Genomic DNA, 23,250 nt, shown 5'->3' with positions numbered 1-23,250 from the left:
TGTATATATATATATATATATATATATATATATATATATATATCTATATATATATATATATATATATATATATATATATATACACAAAATAAAAAATACTATTTTGTGGAGTATATCGTTATTGGAATATAATTACCTATATCGTTATATATTTGAGTCAATATCATACGACACTGTATGCATAAAGAAATTATTTTCAATCTTTCTTTTTATTTCTATCATATATTTCATTTGTGCTTTGGGGACTACCCACAAAGAACAGCAGAAAGACTCTTCAAAGTTGCTTTCTTTTTTTAAGGAGTCTAACAATAATGTTAATATGGCTAGTGTCAGATCCTCTATGATTAAAAATTTACTTTTTATTTATGTTTAAAACGGTCATATGAGTCCATTTCTGAGCATCGAGCGTGAGAAAAATGATATTGCCTTTAATTTGGACAAACTTGACATTTTCTGCCAACAAACTGCCTTATAATTTGGTTATTATGGAGGAAAATCAAGATGTCTGGTGGGATACATTGTGGTTGTCTTTGACCATGTATTTAAAGTGTAAAATGCAATCCACAAAAATAATCTGGGTATAAATGTAATAAAAAAAAGAAGTTAAAATGCATATTTATTTATACTCATATTTAACATTTTATTAAAACAGCATTCATTATTCATTCAGTGGATTCTTATTCAAAAGTATTTTAGGCTCATAAAGTAAAACATGGATTACAGACAAGATATTTTTCTGCACTGTTTTAGCTGCGCTGACATGTTTACAGTCAGTTAAGTTAGTTAAATTTGGGAACCATCAATCTGCTCTCTTGTGCGCCGTCTCGGATGTGTGCAGCATAAATTGTATTTTTATTTTTTTTAAGTATAAAAGTGGTGCACTGGCTGGTATTTTTTATTTTTTTTTGGCATGAATGTGAGTGGTAAGCCACAGCAATGCTAGCTTGGCTTTGTGAGGACCAGAGCCAGGGAGGCTGAAGCTCCCCCCGTACGTCCCCTGTAATTTCACTGATTACACACACAGACACACGCACACACATGCACACATGCACACAATACACAAAACACACGCTTTCTCTCTTCCAAAATAAAGGCTAAGTGTGTGACCGTGCAGTCAGACATTATGTTTGAATGGCTACTCAGTGCTATAAACGTAGGTTGAATTGTGTATCTGTATCTGTAAACTTGCCAGCCCTGCTATAATACTCGGGCTTTCCTGATTTTTTTCCCCGCCAGCACACTCGATGTTGTCAAAATATTTTCTGTGGGACTCTTGTATCCGCTTACATTGTGTTATCCACTTTTTGACCTAATAACTCTTTTTTTGGCTTTATTTGAAAGAAGGGGTTCTTACTTTAAGTACTATTATGGTACTTATAAAAAAGAACAGTGCATGTGTTTACCTTTACAAGAGGGACAACCAAGGTCAGATTTTCTTTGACATTCTCCACTTCACAGCAATGGGAGCTGACAAGAACAGCTGCTTGCCGACATGTTACAAGTGCATCTCCATAAAATACCATTAAACATGTTTAGGTTAATACTAAACAGCATGCATTGGCAAGACTGCGCATGGTTTTCACACCCGGGACATTGTTTTGAAGTACGCAGACACGTGCGCCCACACATGTGCCCGACGCACTGCTGCAGCCACCTGACCCGACGCTCCAACTGCTACCGTACGACTTCTTGCTTTCTCAGAACGTGTCCGCTTTCATGCCTGTGTAAGCACAGAGAGAAACACGAGCTCTCATGCATGCAATGTGCTGTTTGCTTTACAGTAGGCATATGGGGAGCATGTACATAAACACAGAGAGAGGAAAAAGGGCGGTGGAGCCATGAGTGGACTCCACCCTGACCGTTAGGGGGAGGAGAGAGAGACAGATGGTCCTCTGCATGGGACACCTACAGCCAGGAAGAGGCTGGGAGGGAAACTTGGCAATGTCATCAACAAGACTATGAAGAGTAGTACAGCGAACGAGAACCGTGAAATATTACCTAAAAATACGTCTGGAAAATCAAATGTAAGCAATGCGCTGAATAAGAGCTGCTACAGCGGTTCATGGAGAAAACATGCAAGCTCGGAAAATGTCTGGTAGAGATTATCATCCTGTGCTTTGCAACCTATTTTTTTTACACAGTTTAAAACCTAAAACAGGCCAAAAGGGACAAGCAGTAGAAAATGGATGGATGGATGGATAGATAATAAATGGTGGCGTTTTGGGGCTGTGTATTAGGTCTACAGATTTTCAAAGTGAAGAGGGACAAGAACTTAAAAAAATAAAGAAAAAAACACTTTTTTTAAAGGCTATTTCTTATGTTCACAATGTTTTATCATATTCCCTGGATGTCATTTATAATTTTGAGCAAGTAGAAACCTGAAAAAGCTGACTTGGTTGTGCATTATTTATATGATTTAATGTTTTATATATTATTAGATGTAGAGTACAATCTTATCGTTCAACCGGCCCACACTTGCAGGGAGACCAAACTTACACCCCCGTAAGTCAATAACTTACTTACTCGTGTTCTCTTCTTAAATACGATTTGACTAGAGCATTAAGCGATTGGTTTGATTAGAAAAAAGCTTTGATTTATATTACTTTCCTTTGATTAATTCTTAAATAGATGTAGCTAATAAAAATTGATCAAATCCAGCCCGCATCAAGTGCCTGGAACTTTAAATTTGCAGACATAGTTTCCACACGGCCGCTGCAATAGTGGTGGTTCGTGGTGGCGAAATGTAGACATTTTTATTTAAATTAAAAACAATTTTATTGATGCACACATGTTAAAGGAGAACTGCACTTTTTCTTGGAATTTTGCCTATCATTCACAATCCTTAGTAAGACACAAGTTTTTCTTTTTTTCTGCATTCTAAATAGTAAATAAATGCTAGCAAACGTTCACTTTACAATGGAGCCTATAGGAGTCGCTCTATTCCACCTATTAAGCGCTTAAAAACATCCAAACACTTCCATTAAGTTTTTATATACATACTGTAAGTGTATATGTAATCTAGTAACAGGCGCATGCATAATAATAATATGTAATATTTACGTATCTTGCTCATTTAACACATAAGAAGGCGCTTTACTTTCATAGATGCATCACAACGTTCACTTTTTACTGTAACAACAACTCATGCAGACTTCATGAGAGCCAACAGACATAATAAAACATAACTTACTATACAAAGTATCCTCTCACTGGGATGCCGACTGTTAGGATGTTGATATATTCCCGTTTAGATAAAAAATGTCTCAGTTCTCGCTAAGAGTTAAAAAAAAAAGGGGTGGGTGCAAACCAGCGTCTTTCCTGTGTCTTTCTCACCATCTCTGGGTCTAAATTGGCTGTCAAAGTTGACCAATTTCTCAGTTTATGTCCACATCATTTTACTATCAAGATGAGAGACATGATTTATAGTCTAGAGTTAACTTTCATAAGCTCCGAGGCGAGAAAGCAGCTCACCAGCTGATGATGTCAATAAAAGCTCATTAAGGAAGTTGCCTCTCTCTGATCAATGTGCCGCTAAATGTAGGTCCTTAACGTTAGCGCTAATGATAACAATATCACGAATACTTGGTTAATATTCAGGTCACGAAATGTAAATGGAGTATTTTTGACGCTTTTTGGATGGTTATATTTATCATGGTCCGAATGAACACAATAGACGTAATGATGTCATGGCTCCCACCGGTTCCATTCCATTCCAATGTTGATTAGAGAAAAAGAATGACATTTATCGCAATCAGAAATGCTTGTTTATTTGTAATATTTTCTTTAAAAAAACACATTGACGCTGTGTTTTATCCAATTGCTCAATCATTCAAACAAACTGATCAATAGATTTCTCAATATCTAAAATAATCAACAACTGCAGTTCTTGTCGCACATTTCTTATGACACAAAAATAACAGTTTTTCCTTTCCATTTACAAATGCTGAAACTACAGTTTAAAAAAAAATCTGCACTCTGTTTAAATGTGGACAAACGTATACAAAAATAAAAAAAAATTGAATAATTGCATTTGTGTGCAGATGGCCTGAGTTCCTTTGGTGAGAGAGTAAACAAAGTGTTGGGTGAGCAGGAAACGCCACAACATATGCTGCAGAAAATCAGCTTTTTGGGAGTGGGGGAGGGCTCAACCATATTATTTTTCTTACATCTGAGGCTCTCTCACATTGTGCCACACTTCAAAACCTCCTTGTATTCAGGGGGAATTCCACTTTTTTGGGAGTTTTGCCAATCGTTCACAATCATTATGAAAGACATGGCAATGGATGTATTTTCTTTTTAATGCATTCTAACTCGTAAATAAAAGTCTGCTTGAAACGGAGTCAATGGGAGGTCCTCTATTCTGCCCATAAATAATTTAAAAAAACTTTTCAAAAGCGGCAACAATACTCCATTTACATTTTGTGACTTGAATATTAACCAAGTATTAGCAAAATTGTTATTATAAGCGCTAACGCAGACTACTTTTAGCGGCGCCGTGATCACAGACAACAAAGAGCTTGTGCTGGCGATATTGACATTAGTGGCTGCGGTGAGCTGCTTTCACGCATCAGAGCTTGAAAGATGATTGTAGATCATAAATACTGTCTCTCACCTGGATAGTTGAAGGATGAAGACATAATCTAACGAGTTCGTACACTTTGGCATCCAAACTAGACCAAGGAATGGTGACAAAGACCCAAAAAGACGCTTGGTTCCACCCCCTTTTTTCTTCGTGAGAATTAAAAGTAATTTTTCATCTGAATGGTAATATATGAACATTCTCGCAGAAATACGTAAATATTACATGTTATTATAAATATGGCTGTTTCATTACATATTTACTTATTTACTTGTAAAACCTTAATGGAGGTGTTTGGATGTTTTTAGAGTGTTTTATAGGCAGAAAAGATTGTTTTGATCGTATTTATTTACTATTTAGAGTGCATTCAAAAAAAGAAAAACATATGTGTTCTTCTCTTACATAAGGATTGTGAATGACAGGCAAAATTCCAAAAAAGACTGCAGTTCCCTTTTAAGTGTTGGCATGCACAAGTTCCTCAAAAACCAAACAGATGGGAGACAACAGAGCTGCTGGGCTTATGACTCTTCTCTCGTAAAGAATACATTATATATACAGTGTCCAGCAGAATCGCATTAGTTACATACGTCAAATTCTATACCCAACACGTGCACCACAGAAGGGGCATTCACAAGACGACTGATGGATGAGACTTCAGACAAGCAGTTGGCGCACATATGCGCAGTGTTTTTTTTACAAAAATACATTACCAACTGCTGACATGGCATTTTGTCTCAAATTTATAAACGGCGCCGACACTGAATGGGTGGAAATATTCCACCTGGCAATTTGAAGCCTATAGAGGTGATACAGAGGTGAGATCACGCCTGTTTGGCAGGGGATTTTGCAATCCCAAGAGAGTTTAACAGTCACTTTTGCTTTGAGTACAAATGGCGCAATATTGTTTACGTCACACACGTACTGTATCTATCGGATAGTGGGATCCTGGGTGAAAGCGGTAGTCCTGCCGTACAACCATCAAGTGTACTTGTCTGCAAAACCTACCAAAGTGGAGGAACCAGCTGCACTTATGCCCTTTTCACCCCATTCAAAAAGCTTGGAGAAACAATGAACTCATGGGAAGACTACGCTTTCTTTGAAGAAATGCTCCATATTTGTTTCTCTCCCTCATGACATCACTAATTGTGACAAGCTGCTCCGCGTGGCGCAAGGGTAAATCAAAACCTTCCTTTTTGCCTGGAAACCAGCTCAAACATTCCACGTGGGCCGCTTGATGAGCTGAATTCTCCACCCGCCCGTGGACCAGACCTGACCGGGCTGCGAAGCTCACCTCCCCAGAGGAGCGCGTCATCTGGATGGAGATCCACTCCATTAGGTCGGTATGTATGTAAGGACCGGAATGGGATGAGAGAATTCCAAGTCAAATACACAAAAGTAGCAGAGAAGAAGACAATGCTATCAAATATCTTGTATAGATGGTCCTAAGGGATTGATTTAAAGACCTCACAAATCAAGAATGTAGACTTAAGAAGCGTGCAGAAGGGAGTGTGGTTTAGTACCGCATGCAGAAACAATGTACTGAATGTACGTCACAATAGCAGAAACACGGTCACATCACCCACTGGGGGTCATATTTTAAACCTATCTGGTGGCGTGTAAGCAAGCCAACTGGTGTTCACACTTGGGTTGTTTTCACAGCAGTATTACAGACTGTCAGGATAAAAGTGGCTTCTGTCCAAAGTTAGCAAACCTCCAGGGAGGGTGCTAGGCTCGCCCCGGCCCCTCAGCCTCACCCTCTTTCTTGCCTCCTAGCAGGTAGACATAATGAGGGGCAGTGTTTCATTACTGTTTAAAAGAGTGCGCACCCGAGGCCTCTTGGTCCGGTATGTGCTAATGTAAGCGGACTATTAAACATCCATTATGTTCCATTAAGATGATTCCGTGCTTCTGATCAAGGACGAAAATATGCTAAAATGCCTCTCATAAATGACTTAGTGATTTAAATGGACCTACAAGTACTGTCCAAGTTGTTAACAAGAAAACTTAGAGAGAAGAACTCCCCAAATGAGACATTCAAATTCCTCTGGCTTGGCTTTGATGGGTATGTGAGTCTGCACAGTGCACACAGTGGTCAATAGCAACGTAAAGCCATTGTGTTCTAGTGTTGTTCTCTGAAAGAGGCTAAAACACCAACATACAATGTCTATATGCTTAACACAGTAGCACAGACCTTTGGCTTTATCTTTGCCAGACCTATAACTCTCTCCCCACAGTCTGCAAGAGACAGGAAAGCCCAAGTGGCAGAGTGCCTCCTATACAGCGTGTCTTTATCATAAAGAATATTTGTGCAGGGTGACAACAACATTAGGCCGTACACCACCTCTAATCTGCCCTTCCTTCCTTGCATTGTGTCCTGGAGGGCGAGAGGCCGTTTTTCAGAGGGTTAATTCACAGTGGAGACAAATACACGGTGACAGGCCTTTAAAAAAGGAGGCAGGCGGGTCTTTCACTTGTCACCGTCCTCTTCAGCAGCCCTTTCTCATTGCTCCCCCCCACTGCAAAGTGGAGCCCACCGCCCTCCTTGTCATCCGATTAAAGATTGACGCTGAACAGGACTACATCAATAATAGTGTCAACATACAAAGTGTCAGGGGGGTAGTGTAGAGTCAACTGCTGTGATGTGGTACTCATGACGGACAATGTCTTGTGTACCGAGGAAACGCAAACATTCCTAGAGTCCAGCCGTATTGTTTGTCGAGGGGGGTTTGTGGTATTTTTAGGGTGGACGCACAATGCTTTACGTATAGATGGCAGCCATGCTAACTGGTCTCAGATTGAAGAAGTTTAAGAAAGCACAAACAATTTGTAAAAGACAAGCTGTTGCCCTGGTGATAACCGGGTGATCCCCAATTAGAGGCAATGTGTGTGCCTTACCTCACATATGAGTGCAAAGAATGCAATGCAATCTTCACTGCTCCACTGTTGGGGTAGCTCTAATCAGATACTCTTGCCCGGGCTTTCACAAACTAATGATCCTAAAGACCAAGAGGACAGCCTCTTAACACAAACTATACAACCATAAATCTCCACGCTGACAAAGACAGCACAAACAAAGAGCCTCTGTCATGATAAAGGACTAGCTGCTGGACGCTTGCTCGCCAATTGCATCTGGTTGAGCTTTGTTTAGGCGGAGAGCGGAGAAATTGTATTATTTCACAACACACAACTAATCAAACAGTGATCCCATGTGCACCTAAATTCAAGACTGATGCAAACATTTTTATGTTTATCAAATTGGATAAATTATACCATTCAATACTGGCCCTTGCTAATAGGAAAATAGTCTAGGCAATTATACTTACACACAAGTATACTATACGTGCATACATATGTTCCCACATACTAGGGAAACCCAGCTGGGAACTACATTGTTTTCCTTTTGAATCTTTCCCATGATTGTCCTATTTCAGATCCCTTGTGTGACAACCCCCTCCCAATAGTATCCAGTTGTATAAAGTCACAGACACATCGGATAGAAAAACTTTCCAGTTGTCAATGTTAAGGTTATTCAATAGCATTGTGGTAGTTGTTTAACTAGTAGAATAGCACAATTGCAGAGTTAGGAAAACATTGTAAGTTTTTTTTCATAAACATTTTTTTTAATTTTCAATTTCCAAGGCCAACCAAAAAGAGGAAACAAGCAAATCTGTGTCTCTGCCCATTTGGGCTCATGGGAAGGAAGTCAAACCGCCAAACAAAAACCTCCATCTATACAGTGGTGAGTCAAAAAGAGTAGTCTGGTTTAAGCGTGGCATCGCACCAACATTATTCCGCCTGGTCAGAGGGAGTTCACTTTCTCTGAGACAACAATTTTTCCCAGCACTTAAAAAGATGAATGACACCCATAAATTTACGCTTGGTTTCACCCAAACAGATCCGGTGCCACTTCGGACATAGTGGAAAGAAAACAGTCTTAAGTGACAGAGTGTGTGCCTATGATGCCAAAAAACCCAAGTATTTGACAGAATTTTTTTTTTTTTTCTGAAACAGGATTGAACAGAATCAGCTCCTGAACATAAGTACACCTCTGACTTGTTCGTATTTAGAAACAAGAGAAATACTGGTGTACTGCGACTGTATTATTCTCAGACTCAGGTTACATGTCTGGTCTGAACTAGTGGTGCCATATTAAAAAGATTACTGGGATGTAGAAGACAAATATTTTGAGTACATAAAGGGAGCCCATTTATAGTCGCTCTGACAGATCCTGAGTGCACAGCTTATTAATGTTTTAACAGTGTATGCACTCCTTTAGAACTATTATGTCTTCCCATTGACCACAAGTGTATGAGGGGAAAAGGGCACTGCATTCAGCTACTACTGTAACACAGAAAATTAAATATGGTGGGTTCATGTGAAGTAGAGCAGGGGGAATATTAAACTGGCCAAAAACCAGTGTAGATATATTTAAACATATTCTTATTGAGGCCATTACCACAGTACATCTGTCTCACGGACCGGGGCTGCTGAACAAACACAACCACAGCAATCCAAGCTAGGGGACTATAATTTCCACTCTGCTTGGCATTTCCAACCATGAGGTGGAAAGCTACACAACTTGGTCACATTAAAATCTCTATATGACTAATCCAACCGTGTGATACTTTCATCAAAGGAAACAGCGGACATTTATTCAGAAATGCAGGAATTGCCGCCTCCTGACTACAATGGGAAATGTTTTGGACTGCTAAACACTGTAGTAAATAATGCATGCTGCGAACATTTCCTGCTTCTTATGGTTTTGGACCTGTCATTCATGGAGAGTGCTTGCCACACTTTCTGTCTTTTCTCTGTAAACTGTTAAGATGTATGTGACCGCCAAGTGGTTCTATTGCCTTGAGTAGCGGCCATACAGTGGGGATGTGCCACTGGAAAATGAGACAACACAACAAGCTCAATTTCTACAGTCAGCGTTTCTCAGTATTTGACTGATGGCCGTTAATAATCTCCCACTTGGGTGGCAGGGGCGTGTCGGTCCTTACAACTGACTGTGCGCACAACCCAAACACACTAACCACCTGACAGCTGAATGACTGGACCAAATAGGACTGAATAGATGCCACACCTGTTTCCCATAACCCCTTGCACCTCTCCTGGGGAGGATTCTGCTGACTCTGCACATCCTCACATTTATACCACTCTTTAATATAAACGATGAAACCATTGTGTGTTCAACTGATCTTAGCATCAGGAGCATGCTGGGATGCTGCTTTCAGAAGGTGGAAAAAAAAATCTAAACCCTTTAAACAGCAGGCAAAAAAGGGCCATTCGCAACAGGGAATTAACTATGGAAATACCTGCAAGCCATTTTTACCATGTAGTTGTGTTTTACAGTGAGCCTCTGTCTGTACAATCATGTGAATGCGGGTTAAATTCATTACGAGGGACACAAAAGCTCGTCCTTCTCTATCAATTATCCACTAACTCCTGACTACCCTCATGGAAAGTCCAAAACACAAAGATGTGTCACACTTATTGTCATCCAAAAACCTACACTTGCCACTGTGGCTCTGTTATTTACTAAAAATCAGATGCAGAACACAATGATGAATAAAAAGGAAAAAAAAATCCCAAAGGAAAAACCTGCTTTCTTCTCAGGACCCAAACTACATATGCTTTGCAAAAGGATTAACACAGAGTCATGTGTCATTTTTAGGACATTTGTTTCGTCCCATATAGATTGGGGTAAAAATTATTTAAAATACATTTTAGCTTACATGTAATACAGAAATCCTCAAAGTTGTATAATGTTTAGGCAAATGGCCAAATATTTTAAAAGGCCATATGTTAAGTTCTGGCTGTGCCCCTGCAGAGAAGTTTTATTTCATGGTATCCACGAGTATCAATTAAACTTGCTAAAATAAAATTTTACACATATCTGCTTGTGAGTCCTGTCGAGGTGATTGCAGTGATTCAGCATTACATTCTGAAGTAAGCGTGACTGTTTTGTAGAGCGCATTGAGCTGTAAGAGCAATTTCAAGTCAATCCGTCATATATGGGTGAAACTTTGGGATTTAATACCAGCACCCCAAAACAATGTATTTGTCAGAAAAATAATAGCACAGGCTACACAATAGAGGTGAATGTTTTAGAAAATATTACGGATTTTGTGTTTAGTGATGCAGAAGAGTTAGCTTACACATAAAAAATACTTAAAGTCAGTCAGCTAGACAAAAAGAGGCCATTAATTTCCTACAACAGACGAAAAAGATTTCTATGCACCCAGCATATAAACAAATCTGATCTAGATAAAGAACTGGCAGACAGAAGCTGGTCCAATTAAGCAATTAAGTATTCAGAACAATCAAAAGCTAAAGGTTTAACAAGACAAGACACACAGTTGGGGTGAGATCAGGTGAAACTGGAAGTTCATGGTCAGAATACAGCTGTAACATATGACTTTTGTGCGTGCAGTAAAGCCTGGCCAGCCGTGTGTTTTTCAGCATACACACACTGAGTTGCCAGGCACTTTTTTTTAATGACAGGAGGGCCAATGAAAGATGTGACATCATCTATCATTAGACACACTTTACGTAAGGAATCAATTTGACCAGTCAAGTTAGGAACTCTGCTTAGTACCTTTAAACGATTAGCGCAAAAACATTTTGGGGTGAAGTCGAGAGCGAAAGTGCAAGCAGTTACTTCTGCTTTTATTCATCAGCATGATCTATAAATTCCAGCCGTTATTGTCTTCTTATTTATTGTAGCCAGTGTCCTAACACAGATAAGATACAACTCTATCACCAATGGGCCACCAGGGAGCAGTTTTCCCTGTTGAGCACTTTACAGTCACATCTGTCAGCAAAGGCGAAGCAATGGGTGGAGTCCTACAGAAGCTGGGGACCACAGGCCGCTAGAACGCTGTGAAGCTCCACACTCCGCCAGCAGGTCCCACAATAAAGCGACAGTCATCTGCTGATGGGCTTTCCTCCACAAACAAAACGCTGCATGTGTTTTAATGAGATCAAGATTTGCAGTCTGATGCCTCACAGCTGAGATTAAAAAAGGTCATAGGAGAACATCAGATGAACGCAACAGCTGAGGCCAGAGATATTTACGCTAAAACTTCCTCTGGTGACAAATAACAACATTTGCCAATGGTCTATTCAGTGCAGGGATGAGAATCATAAAAGACTGAGCAGGTTTTGATAGTCAAGAATGCAGAAGTTGATAGCAGAATTTGATAGATCTGAAATCCCTATCATATAGAGAACCTGCATCCTCGACAGTAAATATTTGTTACTGGTCTATTTCTTTTGTCAGTGTTACAAATTTCTCAAAACTAGCTATAGTTAGGCACAGTGTCAGGAAAATGCTAATACAAACATACTGCAAAGTTTCAGGATTCAGTAGATAGTAGGCTTTCTCCCTAAATGGGCTGACTAGAACAAAACAAAGGGTTAACACGACGAGTGATATTCGGTGCAGGACCAGTTTGGACTAAAAACCTAAAAAGTTTATTGTCATACGGTATACTGTATATATGCAAAACTAACTGATTAAAGTGCATGGAAGGAGGTTACCCTGGCCAGAAAAGCTAGCACCCTATCTCTCAACTTTGTTATCTTTGTGTCAGGACTAGGTTCTCGGGTTGTGTTTCTCCAGAAGGCAATGGAAAATTTGCGCGAGCCAGACGTGAGTTTGAATACATGATTTATTTTTAACACTAATAAACTAAAAAAGGCGGAAATACAAACTTGACTACGAAACAAAAGACATGCACGTGGGCACAAAAACTATGAACAAAGAAACAAAAACACTAACTGTGGTCTTAATAAACAAAACTTACTTGGCATGAGAAAAAACATGAAAAAGAGCAGCATGGATCATCAGAGTGGTAGGAGTGTGAATGTGTGAGGACGCCAGGACGAACAACAGAAACAGACAGATTTAAATAGTGACGTGATCAGTGAAAACAGGTGCGTGACTCGAAACGTGAAACAGGTGCGTGACAAGACAGGTGAAAACTAATGGGTGACCATGGAAACCAAACCAAACAAGGAAGTGCAACCAGGAACTAAAAAGAGTCCAAAAAACAAACACATGGCCAAAACAAAAACATGAACAGACATGACACTTTGGAGCAAGTGTTCATATGTTGATATTGGAGAAATAACGAAACAAAAATTTCACGTAAAGTTAAAGTACCAATGATTGTCACACACACACTAGGTGTGGTGAAATTTGTCCTCTGCATTTGACCCATCCCCTTGTTCACCCCCATCACGGTTATAGTGGCCAAAATGATCACAGTTATCATTACTTATCAAGGTATTGTTGAAGGTGCTCAAAAAGTACTTATTTACACACTGAAATCTTTCACCAAGTTATTTTTTTAAAAACGTTAACTTGTCTTGTAATGATGCTAGCATTTAAGCTAATAAAGTGTTTTTAACTTGTGTTACTCAATTACGGTTTTACAAGATTTAAAATTTCAAACGACAATACTAACCGTCTGGAATTTTCCCTTGTTGACATGCTTATATTTTTTCAGCAAGAATCCATACTTAAGAGCCAGTAACTGCATAAAAATGTCAAGAAGTTTAGCTCAGAGTCTCAAACTTGAGCCTCCTAATGCTGCACCAAAGTTTAATGATTAACATAATATAAAGTAGATCATTTCTTCTGGACTAAGATTTTTACAGTGAAAAAAACACCCTGTCTTTTGCATTTTCTGCAATCTAAAATGATTAACATTTGCTTCAAATAACAATTCAGCTATCAAAATAATTAAAACCCATTTCTATAAATGTCCATCCGTACAATCCGTACAACATCAGCATAAAAACGTTGAAAAAATGTTTTTAATTAACGCGCATCAAACAACAGTAAAACCTTAATGAATTTGCTCTGTCGCTGCGCTGCCCTCTAAACATCTATTTCTGTTTCAATCCTGTAATTTCAGTGGCTCCATTACTGTAATATTTATTTAGATGTGAATTATGTTGCATGACAAGACCAAACCGCCCTACGGTCTTCAATTAAAAGACCTCACAGCTTTAGGCCCCGCCCTCACTAGCATCGATCCCCACTTTGCGACTCAAACAACCCCAATCCCAGCCGCAAGGAGCCTGAAAATGACAGTGTCAAGTTTAACTGATTCTGTCTGCCTTGCTTACTATACAACAGCCTCTGCAACACAGGCTTTAACCATTAGGAAGGTTTATGTTCCAAAACACAACACCAGGCGAGTTTTGCAGTTCAGTTTGAGTACCCCAAACCTAATAATGTATCAATCTAGGTGCTAGGGGAACTATCTGGTCAAAATAAAATGTGCACGAATGCAGCTGAGATAGGCTCCAGCACCCCCCGCGACCCCGAAAGGGACAAGCGGTAGAAAATGGATGGATGGATGGACAATGAGCTACAACTTGTTTGGAAGCAAAGTTTGTGGATTTAAGATGCCAAATTTTGTGGTTACATGCTGAAAACAAGGTATGCTATGCAGCATGCAGAGATGATAATTGTGGTAACAGTCTAGACAATACAAACAAAGATCAAACAATCAAACAACTTGATTCCGTAAATGTAATCACTATTTAAGTACGTGAGCGTGGTACGGCACATTGCTAAAGGTTTATGGATCAGGGACAAACACATGTAATCAGGAAATTCCTTACTTTATGCTGCTGGGAAGTGTAAATTGCAGTCTGACAGTAAATGTCTTTGACAAACGCAGCAATATAAAAGTGGTTTCATCGAATCCAAAGTATTTGTCTAAGAATATTACATGTAGTTTTGCTGTCAAATGGTGGCCTCAAATATGCAGAACGTGTCCAGACTATAAAAACTGCGTATGTTGTGCTGCTACAACTAATAAAGAGTCATTTTAGGAAATAAAGAAAAATACACCTGATTGTTTTGTGTGAATTTTAGATTGAACACACATTTTCACATTTATATTTTAAAATACAAAAGTGTTTTTTAATTGCCCTCATAGGTGACAAAGTTGAGGGGATGCTGATGTATTGAGCTGCTAAATTGGCCAACCAATGGAACCTCACACGATTCACATTCAGTCAGTTTGTGTTGCAGACTTAATTAAAATGTGCATACTAATCAGTATGCACAACAATGGAGGTTAGTTTAACATCTAAAATGGTCCTGACTTCCTTTCTTACAGCATTTTCTTTCCATTTTGAGGTCTTTGGCTGCCCGTTTAGGGATCAATATCGTCACGGAACCTCACTCCCATCTCTTTTCATGGGGGAACAACAAACTTGCCTTGTTTATAATCAAAAATGGTCACATGGTTACAGTGTTTTCAATTCTGTGGCAGCTCGTCTAGGCAGCAGTGGTAAACTACAACATTTCCCACATCTTATGTAGCAAAATAAGGTCACCAAAGTATGACACACACCTTTTTAATCTGTCATAGTGCAGTTCTACAGCAGTGCAGACTACAAGCACAATAATACACATGTTCATTAGTGACATCATTGTGCAGGTGTACCTAAGGAAACGTAAGAGTGTCGTGCACACATACCATACATTTAGGATTTCAACCTTTTTGTTTCTACTTTTTGGTTTTCAAGTTTCAGTAGCCTAAAAGCATTCAGACAGACATCAATCAGACATTGTACCCCTTTGGTTGTGTCTGGTAATTCCAGTTTAGGACCGGGGATGTAGGAACAAAAACCCCCCCGGGCTGCACCACTCGGGACAAAGTATGAAGAGGAGAAGGAAGGAGGGGGTGAATCTCCAGCTGGCGTTCAGCCCAACTCCAGGTCAATACTTCCAGAGACTCTGCGACTGCAGTGCCTCCCCCAGAGTGGGTCTTCATTTCCCCCTGCCATCCTTCACGCCTGAAGCAGAGGAGTCTGTGCTGCCTTCCCTCAGTCAGTCAAACCATCTGCATCCTAGCATTCAAACTAGCAAACTTCATATTTTATTCCCATTTCTGTCTAATTTCTCTTATGTTTTTTGGAGGGACCATCACTCTTTGGGATGAACGCTAACTCCTTACGCTAAAACAGTAGCTCCAAATATTTTTGAGTCCATGGACCGACTTGACTGGAGTGAGAGGAACACTTAATCGATCTTTTTACTACTTTATTTACATCAAATACATCAATTCACAATACTGACAATTTAAAACTCCAATTTTTGCTCGGCCACAGGTACAGATTTCCCTCAGTGTTTCTTAACCATAAGGCTCATCGTCCCCTAGAGGGCCGCCAAAAAATATCTCTTTCTAAGCTGTGGTCCTTATGGGCCGCAGCAGTATTCAGTTGTAATACACATTTCCACCACATGTGGCAGTAATGACAATATCAAACAAACAGAAGAAGTCTGGAGCTTAAGTCAGAGAAAAGTTTTTTAGGCGCCAAAATTATACACTTAAGTGGTAAAGCTGTATTTTGATTTGCAATTAAGTTTTGACAGTTTATTCAAGAAACATACATATTATTACTCATTATTCATTTGATTAAAATGTATTTTTTTAGGACCAAATAATTCTAGGAAAATATATTTTTCATCAGTTTTTACGAGCCCCTTCTTTTGCAGTATATATGATCAATACTTATTTTTGTGATCAGGCTTACCTAAGCCAAGATAATATTTTTGTAATTAACAAGGTTTTTATATCATTTGACAAGGTTGTAAACTGTAAGTAGGTTGTATATAATTACTGAATATGAGTAAAATCAAGAGTAAGATTACTAATTCAGTGTTAATATTTGAGTGAAAGGTCAAAAAGGTTAAAAACCCCTGATTTAAGTTAAGTTCTTCGTTTAAAAAAAATCAACATTCAAAAAAGAAATGTTGGAATGAGACAGAGGCAACCTTGTGTGTTATTCATTGCAATGACAAAAGAGTAAAAAGTGGTTGTAATTGTGGCGATAATACTCCCTGAATTTTTAAATCAATCCCTTGTTCATTGTATATTCATATTCTCTTTTACTACTAAGAACATTTTATTATTTTATGGACTCTATGTTCCACTATGGACTGGACTCTCACACTATTAACTAGATTCACTCGACGTCCATTGCGCCGGTTGCCAAGGGGGGATGTGGGGGGGGGGGGGGGGGTCCCCTCCAAGGTTTCTCATTGTTGTGGCTTGTGCAGTCTTTTGAGACACTTGTGATTTAGGGCTATATAGATAAACTTTGATTGATTGATTTTATTGAATAAACAACAACAATAAATAAAACATTCAAATATCACAGCACTTGACATTGCAAACATTGTAAAACATTTCTAGACTTGCGTGGACCGATCAGGTCGTGACACTACTTTGACTTAGTACATTAAGGATGCTAAAAACAATTCAATGTAGATCAATTTATGCTACGTTATATGAACAAAACATCCACATATAGCTAATTACATAACTCACTAATAATGAATCACATTAATTTTATAGAATATGCAGAGGGCCACAACAACTAGATGTGGAACGAAAATGGCCGCGTGCCGCAGTTTGGATCAGGCTTCGTACACCTTTTCCATGGCCAAATTCAAGCACTTTTTAAAGACTTTCAAGATCAATTTTCCAGTTTTTCCAGTACCCTTCAAAAGGCAAAAACCAGTGTGAATCAATTCATAGCCTTGTTGTTTGAGGTCACCAAATGCTGTCTGTAGGAAAAATACGGAAAATCTGCTAAAACCTAAGCCTAACATTGAACCAGCAGTTATCATTAACTGAATGGGGCATAGAAAATGAAGCAGTGTTTCTGTAGACTATTCAATGTCATTGGTGTTTGCAAACGTTGTTTACTTGTTTGTTTGTATGATCGTCATCCATGTATATATACATCATTCCTTACAAGAAATAACATTAATTATTATCATAATTCATGCATACATCATGTTCATTAAAACGACAACCTCCCGGCATGATGGACCGATAATAATAATAATAATAATGGATTAGATTTATATAGCGCTTTTCTAGACACTCAAAGCGCTTCACAGAGAAGTGAGAACCCATCATTCATTCACACCTGGTGGCGATAAGCTACTTTCGCAGCCACAGCTGCCCTGGGGTAGACTGACGGAAGCGTGGTTGCCAGTTTGCACCTACAGCCCCTCTGACCACCACCTATCATTCATCATTGATTCACCAGTGTGAGCGGCACTGGGGGCAAGGGTGAAGTGTCCTGCCCAAAGACACAACGGCAGCGATTAGGATGTCAAGAGGTGGGGAGCGAATCTGCAACCTTCAGGTTTCTGGCACGGCCGCTCTACCCCCGATGCCCCACTGTCCTCTTGGGGGCAACACAGAGCCGTATATACGGCTCTGGCATGACAACAACCTAATGTAAGGGCTCGTGCAAAGCCAATAGATCAAGCATGTAGCTTTCATTTTAAAGGAAACTTATTTAATTTTTTTTCAGTTTATAATTAGCCTATTGAGTCAGACTGCCGAAAAATATGATGAACATTTCCAAGCATTTCCAAGCACTTCACCCAAAATTCAAGCATTTTTCAAACCTTGAAAATACAACATTAAAACCCAAGCATTTTCAAGGTTTTTAAGCACCCGTCCGAACCCTGTTGGATACTACTGATAAGAAAGAAACCGCAGTATTCCTGAACGGCATGATGGACCAATGCACCACAGTCCTCTTGGGGGCGTACATACGGCTCTGGCATGACAACAACCTAATGTAAGGGCTCATGCAAAGCCAACAGATCAAGCGTGTAGCTTTCATTTTTAAGGACACTTCTTTTATTTTTTCCCATTTTATAACTAGCCTATTGAGTCAGGCTGTCGAGAAATATGATGAGCATTTCCAAGCATTTACAAGCACTTCACCCAAAATTCAAGCATTTTTCAAACCTTGAAAACACAACATTAAAACCTAAGCATTTTCAAGGTTGTTAAGCATCCGTACGAACCCTGTTGGATCCTACTGATAAGAAAGAAACCGCAGTATTCCCGAACGACAACCTCCTGACATGATGGACCAATGCACCACAGTCCTCTTGGGGGCGTATATACGGCTCTGGCATGACAACAACCTAATGTAAGGGTTCATGCAAAGCCAACAGATCAAACGTGTAGCTTTCATTTTTAAGGAAACTTATTTTATTTTTTCCCATTTTATAACTAGCCTATTGAGTCAGAGTGCCGAGAAATATGATGAGCATTTCCAAGCATTTACAAGCACTTTACCCAAAATTCAAGCATTTTTCAAACCTTGAAAACACAAAATTAAAACCTAAGCTTTTCCAAGGTTTTTAAGCAACCGTACAAACCCTGTTGGATCCTACTGATAAGAAAGAAACCGCAGTATTCCCGAACGACAACCTCCCGGCATGATGGACCAATGCACCACAGTCCTCTTGGGGGCGTATATACGGCTCTGGCATGACAACAACCTAATGTAAGGGCTCGTGCAAAGCCAACAGATCAAGCGTGTAGCTTTCATTTTTAAGGAAACTTATTTTATTTTTTTCCCATTTTATAACTAGCCTATTGAGTCAGACAGCGGAGAAATATGATGAGCATTTCCAAGCATTTACAAGCACTTCACCCAAAATTCAAGCATTTTTCAAACCTTGAAAACAAAACATTAAAACCCAAGTATTTTCAAGGTTTTTAAGCACCCGTACGAACCCTGTTGGATACTACTGATAAGAAAGAAACCGCAGTATTCCCGAACGACAACCTCCTGACATGATGGACCAATGCACCACAGTCCCCTTGGGGGCGTATATACGGCTCTGGCATGACAACAACCTAATGTAAGGGCTCGTGCAAAGCTCCAGATCAAACGTGTAGCTTTCATTTTTAAGGACACTTCTTTTATTTTTTCCCATTTTATAACTAGCCTATTGAGTCAGACTGCCGAGAAATATGATGAGCATTTCCAAGCATTTACGAGCACTTCACTCAAAATTCAAGCATTTTTCAAACCTTGAAAACACAAAATTAAAACCCAAGCATTTTCAAGGTTTTTAAGCACCCGCACGAACTCTGTTGGATACTACTGATAAGAAAGAAACCGCAGTATTCCCGAATGACAACCTCCTGACATGATGGACCAATGCACCACAGTCCCCTTGGGGGCGTATATACGGCTCTGGCATGACAACAACCTAATGTAAGGGCTCGTGCAAAGCCAACAGATCAAGCGTGTAGCTTTCATTTTTAAGGAAACTTATTTTATTTTTTTCCCATTTTATAACTAGCCTATTGAGTCAGACTGCCGAGAAATATGATGAGCATTTCCAAGCACTTCACCCAAAATTCAAGCATTTTTCAAACCTTGAAAACACAAAATTAAAACCTAAGCTTTTTCAAGGTTTTTAAGCAACCGTACAAACCCTGTTGGATACTACTGATAAGAAAGAAACCACAGTATTCCCGAACGACAACCTCCCGACATGATGGACCAATGCACCACAGTCCTCTTGGGGGCGTATATTCAGCTCTGGCATGACAACAACCTAATGTAAGGGCTCATGCAAAGCCAACAGATCAAGCGTGTAGCTTTCATTTTTAAGGACACTTCTTTTATTTTTTCCCATTTTATAACTAGCCTATTGAGTCAGACTGCCGAGAAATATGATGAGCATTTCCAAGCATTTACAAGCACTTCACCAAAAATTCAAGCATTTTTCAAAACTTGAAAACAAAACATTAAAACCCAAGCATTTTCAAGGTTTTTAAGCACCCGCACAAACTCTGTTGGATACTACTGATAAGAAAGAAACCGCAGTATTCCCGAACGACAACCTCCTGACATGATGGACCAATGCACCACAGTCCTCTTGGGGGCGTGTATACGGCTCTGGCATGACAACAACCTAATGTAAGGGCTCGAGAAAGCCAACAGATCAAGCGTGTAACTTTCATTTTTAAGGAAACTTATTTTATTTTTTCCCATTTTATAACTAGCCTATTGAGTCAAACTGCCGAGAAATATGATGAGCATTTCCAAGCATTTCCAAGCACTTCACCCAAAATTCAAGCATTTTTCAAACCTTGAAAACACAAAATTAAAACCTAAGCTTTTTCAAGGTTTTTAAGCAACCGTACAAACCCTGTTGGATACCACTGATAAGAAAGAAACCGCAGCATTTACATTTGGGGCGGTGTGGCGCGGTTGGGAGAGTGGCCTTGCCTGGGGGTTCCTGGTTCAATCCCCAGCCTCTACCTAGTCAGGAGGTCTGTTGTGTCCTTGAGCAAGACACTTCACCCTTGCTCCTGATGGGTCGTGGTTAGCGCCTTGCATGGCATCCCGCCATCAGTGTGTGAATGGGTGAATGTGGAAATAGGGTCAACGCGCTTTGAGTACCTTGAAGGTAAACAAAAAAACGCTATACAAGTATAACCCATTTTACCTTTTTTTTTTTTTTTACATTTAATTTGACAAAATTATTAATAAAATAAATTTAAGAAATATGTTTAAAAAAATCTGTCCATTGATTTTTCTGAGTGTTGTGGGACAGCGCACGAACTGGTACCGACCACGTCCCGTTAGTCGGAGACAACTGCTGTAAAGGCGAAGCATTGTGGCATCCCTGGAAGATAGGAGAGCAGCAGAATGACCCCAGTGGAGAAAGTTTGGCTAAAAGGGAGGCAAGTTAGCACGGTGATGGTGATGATTAACATAGGCATGGAGAGAGGCGGCTTTTAGAGAAACACTTATGTTAGCTTAAGCTAGCAGCCACGACTCGCCGGTCAAGACGCGGCGGTGGCGAAGAAAAAAACCCCACACAACTTCTAGCAACAAAAGAAAGAGGTCCGACTCAACAACTCACCGGTGAGTCCGTAAAAGACGACGAGCGCTGTGAAAAGTCGCAGTCCGAGCGACGGTTCTCTCTCCATGGCTCCGAAGAGTGGACTAGTGTTGTATGAGTGAGTGTCCCAGCAAGACTGACTGACTGCCTCTCACTTGCAGGCTTCCTGCCTCCACATGGGCTGTACCACTTTCTGTGCTGCTCACTTCAACTAACTCTCCTCAGCGCTGCAAACTTCTCTCCTTCTGCAATAACGGTCAACTTTTGGCCAGGAGGGGATCAAAGTAAGGTACTTTTACAAACCCCGTTTCCATATGAGTTGGGAAATTGTGTTAGATGTAAATATAAACGGAATACAATGATTTGCAAATCCTTGTCAACCCATATTCAATTGAATGCACTACAAAGACAAGATATTTGATGTTCAAACTCATAAACTTTATTTTTTTTTTGCAAATAATAATGAACTTAGAATTTCATTGCTGCCACACGTGCCAAAGTAGTTGGGAAAGGGCATGTTCACCACTGTGTTACATGGCCTTTCCTTTTAACAACACTCAGTAAACGTTTGGGAACTGAGGAGACACATTTTTTAAGCTTCTCAGGTGGAATTCTTTCCCATTCTTGCTTGATGTACAGCTTAAGTTGTTCAACAGTCCGGGGGTCTCCGCTGTGGTATTTAAGGCGTCATAATGCGCCACACATTTTCAATGGGAGACAGGTCTGGGCTACAGGCAGGCCAGTTTAGTACCCGCACTCTTTTACTATGAAGCCACGTTGATGTAACACGTGGCTTGGCATTGTCTTGCTGAAATAAGCAGGGGCGTCCATGGTAACGTTGCTTGGATGGCAACATGTTGCTCCAAAACCTGTATGTACCTTTCAGCATTAATGGCGCCTTCACAGATGTGTAAGTTACCCATGTCTTGGGCACTAATAGACCCCCATACCATCACAGATGCTGGCTTTTCAACTTTGCGCCTATAACAATCCGGATGGTTCTTTTCCTCTTTGGTCCGGAGGACACGACGTCCACAGTTTCCAAAAACAATTTGAAATGTGGACTCGTCAGACCTCAGAACACTTTTCCACTTTGTATCAGTCCATCTTAGATGAGCTCTGGCCCAGCGAAGCCGACGGCGTTTCTGGGTGTTGTTGATAAACGGTTTTCGCCTTGCATAGGAGAGTTTTAACTTGCACTTACAGATGTAGCGACCAACTGTAGCTACTGACAGTGGGTTTCGGAAGTGTTCCTGAGCCCATGTGGTGATATCCTTTACACACTGATGTCGCTTGTTGATGCAGTACAGCCTGAGGGATCGAAGGTCACGGGCTAAGCTGCTTACGTGCAGTGATTTCTCCAGATTCTCTGAACCCTTTCAGAATCAGAATCAGATTCTGAAAGGAATCAGAATAGTTTTATTGCCATTGTTTGAGAACGGGTTCACAAAGTAGGAATTTTTCTTGGTGCAAACGTGCGACATAAAACACATATAACACATATTTGGTAATAAAAAGAACTGTGACTGAGCTATCAGATAGACTTAGAAGGAATTCAAGGAATTCAAGGAGCTGCTGTTAGGAATTATTGTTCATTTGCCTGATGGCCGAGGGGAAAAAACTGTTCAGGTGGCGGGAGGTGTGGGTCTGGATGGAGCGTAGTCTCCTGCCTGAGGGGAGCGGGGAGAATAGTGTGTGTCCAGGGTGAGAAGAGTCAGCTGTGATCCGACCCACACGCCTCCTGGTCCTAGAGGAGAACAAGTCCTGGAGGGATGGGAGCTTGCAGCCAATCACCTTCTCAGCAGCACGTACGATGCGCTGCAGTCTATTGATGATATTACGGACCGTAGATGGTGAAATCCCTAAATTCCTTGCAATAGCTGGTTGAGAAAGGTTTTTCTTAAACTGTTCAACAATTTGCTCACGCATTTGTTGACAAAGTGGTGACCCT

The 23,250-nt window shown here is 40.1% G+C and overlaps 1 protein-coding gene across 1 annotated transcript in view; it reads right to left on the bottom strand.

Annotated features, from left to right (window-relative positions):
* nectin3a (nectin cell adhesion molecule 3a) overlaps positions 1-21,466 on the bottom strand; it is a 55,975-nt gene extending 34,509 nt beyond the window's left edge. Inside the window, exon 1 of the mRNA XM_062062090.1 lies at positions 21,321-21,466. Coding sequence (XP_061918074.1) covers positions 21,321-21,387 — 67 coding nt within the window. The 5' untranslated portion in view covers positions 21,388-21,466. The remainder of the gene's footprint in view (positions 1-21,320) is intronic.
* Positions 21,467-23,250: the final 1,784 nt, after the last annotated feature.

This window comes from Entelurus aequoreus, linkage group LG10 (genome assembly GCF_033978785.1).
Source record: "Entelurus aequoreus isolate RoL-2023_Sb linkage group LG10, RoL_Eaeq_v1.1, whole genome shotgun sequence".
NCBI lineage: Eukaryota > Metazoa > Chordata > Actinopteri > Syngnathiformes > Syngnathidae > Entelurus > Entelurus aequoreus.
The sequence above is the reverse complement of the archived record's forward strand: the minus strand, read 5'-3'. Positions and strand labels throughout refer to the sequence as shown.